Source organism: Penaeus chinensis, chromosome 3 (genome assembly GCF_019202785.1).
Source record: "Penaeus chinensis breed Huanghai No. 1 chromosome 3, ASM1920278v2, whole genome shotgun sequence".
NCBI classification, from domain to species: domain Eukaryota; kingdom Metazoa; phylum Arthropoda; class Malacostraca; order Decapoda; family Penaeidae; genus Penaeus; species Penaeus chinensis.
Window position 1 is genome coordinate 9,852,438 of NC_061821.1, and position 7,423 is coordinate 9,859,860.

Here is a 7,423-nt window from a genome sequence, read left to right on the forward strand (position 1 = left end):
ATCCCCTACATTGGGCCTCAGTCCGTGTCTCCTAAGCCCCTCACAAGAAGCAGCAGCAAGGGATTGGGGGGGGAATGTGAAGACTGTTGTGCCCATGGTTCCCCAAGGCTATTCAGGACCAACCAAAAACCAGCAGTCAATTCTTTCGACATGGCTCCTGCACCTTAGAAGTGGACACGAAAATTTTTGCCACGTTAACATCAAAGGTCATTAGCAGCATATTCAAAATATAGTGATAGGGGGTAATGGGGGTAATAACCCAGGTAAGGATGTGCTATTGGACATCTAAGTTCGTACGGTGCTATGGTAACTTATAGCAGCGAAAAGGATTAGGAACAGGTTAATGATAAGGGTAAAGTTATAGGTTGAACAGTATTAAGAGTGGTATGATAATGAAAAGGGTAGAGAGGGAGAACAGATGGGGTATAAAGTAAAGGTTGTTAGAGGGAAAAAAACACCAAAAATTTGTTTAACAATTAGGATAAGTGGACAGAAGGGGATGAAGAAAAGGAAAAGGAAAAAAGAAAAGACCATGCAAAATTAGTTGAGGCAAGGGCTCAGGACGAAAGGTTGGCGTGATCCCCACATTGGGCCTCAGTCCCCGTCTCCTACCCACCCTCCCAACAAGCAAGGGATTGGGGAGCTGAAGAAAAGACCCATGGGCCAAGGCCCAAGGCAGGAGATCTGACATTGAGCCTCAGTCTCCACCCACTCTGCCCCCATCCCCGCTGCACCCCATGACAAGAAGCATAGAATGTGGGGGGGGGGGGGGGGGGGGGGACCTGTATTCATGAAAAATTTTGCTGCTGTTAATTACATGGTAAGGAGCTGAAAATAATTAACACCAGGAGGTGTAGTTCAAATAGTCGTATCCAATACATTTTTATCTGTGAAAACGTGTCAAGGGCCAAATGTCCTTGATCAAAAGAAACTAGCGCAACCACTTTCGGAATAATAATCAAAAATAGGTTGTATCTCATTAAAAAGAAAATACTTATCACCATTTATTCAAATTACTGAACTGCAAGTTCATCTTTTTCTGCCTGCTCCTAGGATGTGCCGAAGTTGGTACGAGACCACAAAACTTCTAATTTGGAGACTCGAAATGAGTTACAAAATAATGTAACACTTGTTTCTGTAGTGCTAAACATTTTTAATCCAGGTAAGAATTCATAATTCACAAATTACGATGTTTGTTAAATCCGAGTTATATCCATCTTGGAAAGTCAAATCTTCACAGGAGAAAAATCTGGAAATTGCCATCTTGTCAAGTTACCAATATTCAAGTAGTGCGTGTTTACATATCTATTGATAGTTACATATTTAATTATGAAAGCTGGCCAACACGAACCAGCAAATCTTGCAAACTTTTATACTATCATCACAAAGACCTGCTCCAAGGGTCAGTACATTACCAAAGCACAAGTATAACCAAAACATACAATTTGCCATGGTAATCAGCACTCTCCCTGTCCATAAACAAAAAAAATGCAGGTCATAGGTAGGAAAATGTTTATTACAAGCATCTAAAGCATCTGGATACTCTCTCCCAGCAGCTGTGTGTATTTTCATCCTACCTTTCTTGAAAATTGCAACAAACATGCCAGGGTGGACTCCATTAATGATCTATGATGCCCCTATTGGTTTCTGGGTGATAGGCCAAAGTCCCCATTCATCAAGTAACTCAACATGGCAATTTTCTAGATACAGGCATTTTTATTTTGTATTACCTCAGTTTTGATTTCCAAATCTAACCACTTTCCTCCCAGTGGAAGACCCATTGAGCTTACACCATGTGATTGTGAACTTGAGGAAATGCTGTTAGTGAGCCATCCTACTTGAAATTCTTGCATCAGGGATTTAATTATCCTGAGTACTGAAACGGATATGACAAGTTATGAAAATAACTTCACACCAGTGCCCCAGAAAGGAGGACAAGTCCATGCCAGAAGTCTCCAGTTCCACACCCTCGAGTTCCACCCTGGCAGTCATACTAAATGATATTCGGTTAGATAAATGTAAATATTGCCAGGGGCATACCATTCACAAGTTCTTTAAAGACATCTGGTAATAAGTACACCAGTACATTACTGCAAGCTTTCAGTTTGAAAATTTAAGCCAAAAAAAAAAAAAAAAAAAATTTACATGTTAACCCTTTTATCATTTATTCCTCACTTCTTAAAGCAGTTTTATAATCAGTATTCTTATTACATCCATCCAGGCTGATTCATTGTAAGGCTGCAATATTTTCAGCATATAGTCAAGACTAACAGAACAAGACCATGTTTAATTCTTAAAGGAGTTCTAATACTGCAGTTTAATACACAACTACAATAAAAGCCTTTTATTTGTCATTTGAATGATACAGTGGTATTCCCCATTAAGCAAAAAAGCATTACAGTCAAGGTACAAACTTGTTATATCATTCAAATTGTAACAAGTGAATGAAAAATTGCATACATACCCTTGGATTCAAATGCAGGACCCAAAAGAATTACTGGCAACTTGTAAACTGTGCCTTCTTGTACACCAGCTAACCCTTAAGTAAACAATTGAGTCTAAGGTTTTCAACAATTCATTAGCCCCATGTCACAACTGAAAAGTGCTACAGTTCATTATTAATCCAATATTCAGATTAATTTTTCTACTGCAATCATCTGCTCAATCCTGGGGATATGTGAATGAAAGAACATCTTAACACTGGAATGGTTGTAAATTTTTATTCTAATATTTAGCATATTTAATTATGCACATTGAAGTACAAAAACAAGTTAGATAAAAGCATTTCTTTAAACCCAAGTAATGGGCCCATATTCTATGATAATGTAAAAAAGGAAAAGGCTCTCCTGCACTGAAGCTTGGATCAATTGAACAATCAAACGCCATATAAACAATACACCATTTATTCCTTATTTGGTCACAGATCAATATACTGGGCCGCAAGGTTGTTTGAATTGGTGTCACATATGCTGCCCCTCCACAACAAATTAAAAAAAAAATGACCACAAACTTGGATGGTTGTGGCTGTAACACTCAAACAAACATGATGTCCAGTTGGACATGAATTATGAGTAAAGATGAGGCTTATGGCTCCTTCTCTCCACTTCTTCCAAGGCCAATTAGTTACTGCCAAACAAAGTTACAACAGGTGGCCATGGACAAAGCAAAGGTAGGTAAGATAGAACACCATATCCTTCCCCACGAAATACAAAATTGTTGTAGAATGACATACCAAACCATTGTAGAATGATCACAGGTGTCAACCATCAACCCTGTTATATGGGTCTAATAGGAAAAAAATATATACTTTAATGAGCTAATGGCTGGTTGTGAAGGTGGTGTAGTGGTGTAGATGGTAGCAACTTCTGGAAGGAGTTTACTTCATATTTGGCTTGGTAGCAACTACCATTTCCTCTTCCATAGCAGCCAGGACTGTCAACTGCAGAAGAAACAAACTTTATAGTTTTCCATACATGGTAATGATCTTAAAACTCTTGGTTAGAAGGAATTGCAAATATGACATCTGACAGTAATGCTAGTATGAATAATCTGAAATAGCTTACCAGAAGGTCTTCATTATTTTCGAACTTGTTCTTAATGTCAGAGCCTAAGTCTCCATCAGGCAATCTAATATCATCACGCAGTTCACCCGTATCCTTCATAAGACTAAGGTAGCCGTCATCAGAGATGTCAATCAGCTGGTAAATAAATGAAAATTAGAATCGATCTCCAAAGCAATTATGCTACTGCAGAAAATGCTTATTCACACAAAATAAGAGATTATCCAAAAACTGGTTTCATTACCTGGTAGTCTGCACGCTTGACCACTGGCACGTCCATGTTGTGGGTTGAAGGACAGATATCTTCATATTTCTTACCAGTAAAAAGGTCAATACCGATCAGATGTACCTTAGCGTGACCGTGTTTGCCAGTTTTTGAAGTTGACATTTCTACAATCTTGCAGGCACGGCCCTGTAATAAAATATTATATAAATTTCTACTTCAGTGCTTACTCATTAATAAATATATCTAGGCCAACTATCCTATAACTGCAACACACTGATGATGATAGCTAACAAAAATTCATACAAGAAAAATCACTAAAAAGAAATTGTATACTTTAACCCCTCAGTGACAGGTATTAGAAATCTCAAAGCATAATTTACTACAGTGATTTCTGTCAACATCCAGCCATGGGTGCAGGAGTCCGCTACATGTAGCAGAACTTCCTGCTCGACACGCTTTCGCATGTCACCACATGTGCAGCTGTACCCCGCAGATCACGCAGTTTGTTATGGTAGCTATACACGTGACCCAGCAGCAACAGGTTAAGCTCATCTTATAAAAGCTTTATATTTAAATTGGAAGTGGCATTTGGGCACTTTATATACCCTACAAATACAAATTGGGGTTTTAATGTTACCTTACCAAATGCTATGTTATGAAATGTGCAGCTTAAGAGGATTCCTATTTTTTGTTTAGAAGTTGAAACCTATACAATTTCCTTGGAAACAAAATTTCAAGATGCCCAACATCTAAAAGGACCATTCCCACAAGTATTCTATAAATCAATGTGACTGAAGGTACAATTCAGATGATACAAAGTGGCACGTAAGGTTGTGGTCCCAGAACCCAAATACCAGGGGTAAAATGTTACAAATGTAGCAAGATTAACACCTGTGCAACAGGTTATTGCTTGGGTGGGAAAAAATTGAAAATATCTTGGCATTCTCAGTTCCATGCAACTTACTATCAAGGCTAGTGTACAAAAAATACTTGGACAGGTAAAATTTAATATTTTCCAAAACCATCTTTTTAACCTCCACAGAAATGTCCAGAAAATTTTTAGGTTCCTCTTCCATATGCATTAACTGGTTAATGTTACCAAGAGCAAAGCCTAGACAGGGAAATAGCCATCTTGCATACCATAAGAAATAGTCAACAGGTACAGCTGTCATGCCCCGTTTAACAAGAAATGATGGAAAATATCAGTTGCTTAGCACTGCTCAGGGACACTTATGATATCCAATTTCTATAATTATTCCTCACCACAACTCCTCTGTACCCTCCAGACTGAAGGCCGTTTCTCATTTTCTACAATTGTTGTGGGAGTTGGCACAAAGCTGATAAAACAGGGGTACAGGAGGTTGCCCCTAACCCTCCCATCTAGGGAATAAAGGCAGGATAGGTTAGGTTTGGATTTTTGGCTTAGCACGATACCCTTGTTTTTGGACAGAGGGTACAAAACTTTCAATAACAATTATCCTCTATCTTTTGGAGGTGCTAGTCAAACGTAAATAACAGAATTAAGAAAAAAAAAAAAAAAACTAACCCTTACAAAGATGTACAAACAGTTAATGGACCTAAACATGATGCACTACAGTAAGAAGATAAGGTTTGTTCAAATCACCTACTTCAGAACAGAAATTGGAAATTAAACTGGAATAATAGGGTTACGAAGATGTAAATAGATTGAAATTTGTCAAGAACTTTTAATACTTTGCAGTTATATAGCCCACTGGGGCCTTATATACCCTTTTAAACAAATATTTAGCATGCTTGGTTTTCCTTGCCGAGAGCAACAAGAGTATCATGCAAACCCAAAATTTCAAACTACCTTTACTACCTTCTGTTAATTCCCCATACATGAGTAAACCCCCTGTACCACTTAATTAACACTAACAATTTACAGAAAACCAAACACTCAGATGTCTGGTTCTGAGGGGGTTATGGACTTTGAACAGTGATATGCAGCAGATGTGTCATTCCACAGTAAATGTGAGACTGGAGCAGCTGCAATTGTCATTTCTTGACACTCATGCTCTAAAAGACAGTAATGTCCACATTCCCCAATGTGCATCTTGGTAACATGAACTAAGAGCTTTGCTTTTACAGCATGGTCAATGGATGTGTGTAACTGGTTTTAGATCAAATGTACATCAACAATTTCCCTGGATACCATTGTATTCGGATACATCTCTCCAAGCTTTGTTAGTTTAGATTTTATTTCAATTATTCTACTATTACAGCAGTTTACCTCTGCAGTCTTTCACAAACAATGCCATTCAATTACAATTAACTATAGCTCTGAAACTAACCTTATGGACATCTTAATTCTATATTAAATATTTTCCACCAAGTACTTTCTTCTTCCCCAAATGCCAAATTATTAAACTTATTCTTTCTGACAAGTTGAAAATAAACAATTCACTACATAATAAATGACCAACCATTTAAGAACTACCTGCTACCCAATGGCACCAGAAACTTACCTTGATCACGACGTGTCCATTCTTACGAAGGGAGGAGCACTGTGCGGGGTACACATTGGAGGCACCAGAATCACCACCCTCAAAATCAGCTTGCAGCTCCTCTGACATTTTTGTGGTCGCCTGATCTGTAGAAACAATGCCTAGTCAACTTAAAGGGTTCTTGTAATTTTTTCATAAATGTAACTATCAGTATCTGTTGCAGAGGGTCCTGTAACCTTTTAACACCTGGAAATGGTCTTAAAATATTTCATCACTCATGAGACTATTACACCATGTCCACCCAACCTGACAAGTTCCAATAATCATCTAAATTCTTCTGCATCTAATATAGCTTCATAAGAAATTCGTTAATTAGCCAACAAATACCAGCACTTATGACTTAGGTGAAAGTAAGAACAGAAAATAGGAGGGCAAAAAACTGGCACCTACATACAAGACAGGCCTACATAATATTCAAAGAATTAATTATAGCTGCAAATACTTCGAAGCCCACGTTTCCCAGTCAATAAATAGGAGGGTCAAGGAAGCAAACCGTGGCACGTTCCCAGCGCGACGATTTTTGCAAGAATGGGTTCCGTCAAGTGCAAAAATAGCCTCAACGTGGCTCACAAAGGAATCCAAAAATCTATAAAACATCGAAACCGACACCAAAGCCCCTTCGATCCAGGGCGATTCCAACAATTCTCACCGAGTTTCTAGCCCTTCCTGAAAAAGCATGTGGCGAAGTCCGGCGTGATGGACTTGGGGGGGAAAAAGGTTATTGTTTGACCTTAATAATACGTGCACATGTAAACCCCAAACTATAGGCCTACATGCGTTAATCTCACGCCAGCCTTAAATGACACCGATTCTCTACCTTTCCACGCAGCGACAACGCCCTGAACTCTAGCGGGAGGCCCTAAACCACACCAAAAACACGTCAAAAGAGCCACAATATGGCGGCGACCAGCAGAAAACTTGTCATTATCCAACACTTTTTCCCAATCCAGGAAATTCGCAAGCTCTTTAAAAAAGGAGCCGCGAGCACGCATTCCCACACCGAGAATCGAATCCCTCGTCCCCTCAAACGCCCAAAGACCAAGGACTCACGAAAGGAGGAGCGAGAGAGCGTAAAAAGGGCGAGCGGCAGGGACTCACACGTGTATGGCCGG

General features: G+C 39.1%; 1 protein-coding gene across 3 annotated transcripts in view; it reads right to left on the reverse strand.

Annotated features, from left to right (window-relative positions):
- Window positions 1-2,694: 2,694 nt before the first annotated feature.
- The window catches only part of LOC125039079 (eukaryotic translation initiation factor 5A-1-like), a 4,840-nt gene continuing 111 nt past the window's right edge, over window positions 2,695-7,423 (reverse strand). Inside the window, exons 1-5 of one of the 3 annotated variants that reach the window (XM_047632827.1) lie at window positions 7,410-7,423; window positions 6,273-6,397; window positions 3,805-3,972; window positions 3,564-3,698; window positions 2,695-3,439 (exon numbers count right to left, since the gene is read on the reverse strand). The exon at window positions 7,410-7,423 is cut by the window's right edge and continues 111 nt beyond it. In XM_047632827.1, the coding sequence (XP_047488783.1) occupies window positions 3,377-3,439; window positions 3,564-3,698; window positions 3,805-3,972; window positions 6,273-6,380 (474 nt within the window). In that variant the 5' untranslated portion in view covers window positions 6,381-6,397; window positions 7,410-7,423 and the 3' untranslated portion in view covers window positions 2,695-3,376. Of the gene's footprint in view, window positions 3,440-3,563; window positions 3,699-3,804; window positions 3,973-6,272; window positions 6,398-7,128; window positions 7,319-7,361 lie in introns of those variants that run through there. The other 2 variants (XM_047632817.1, XM_047632810.1) reach the window with 2 other exon arrangements.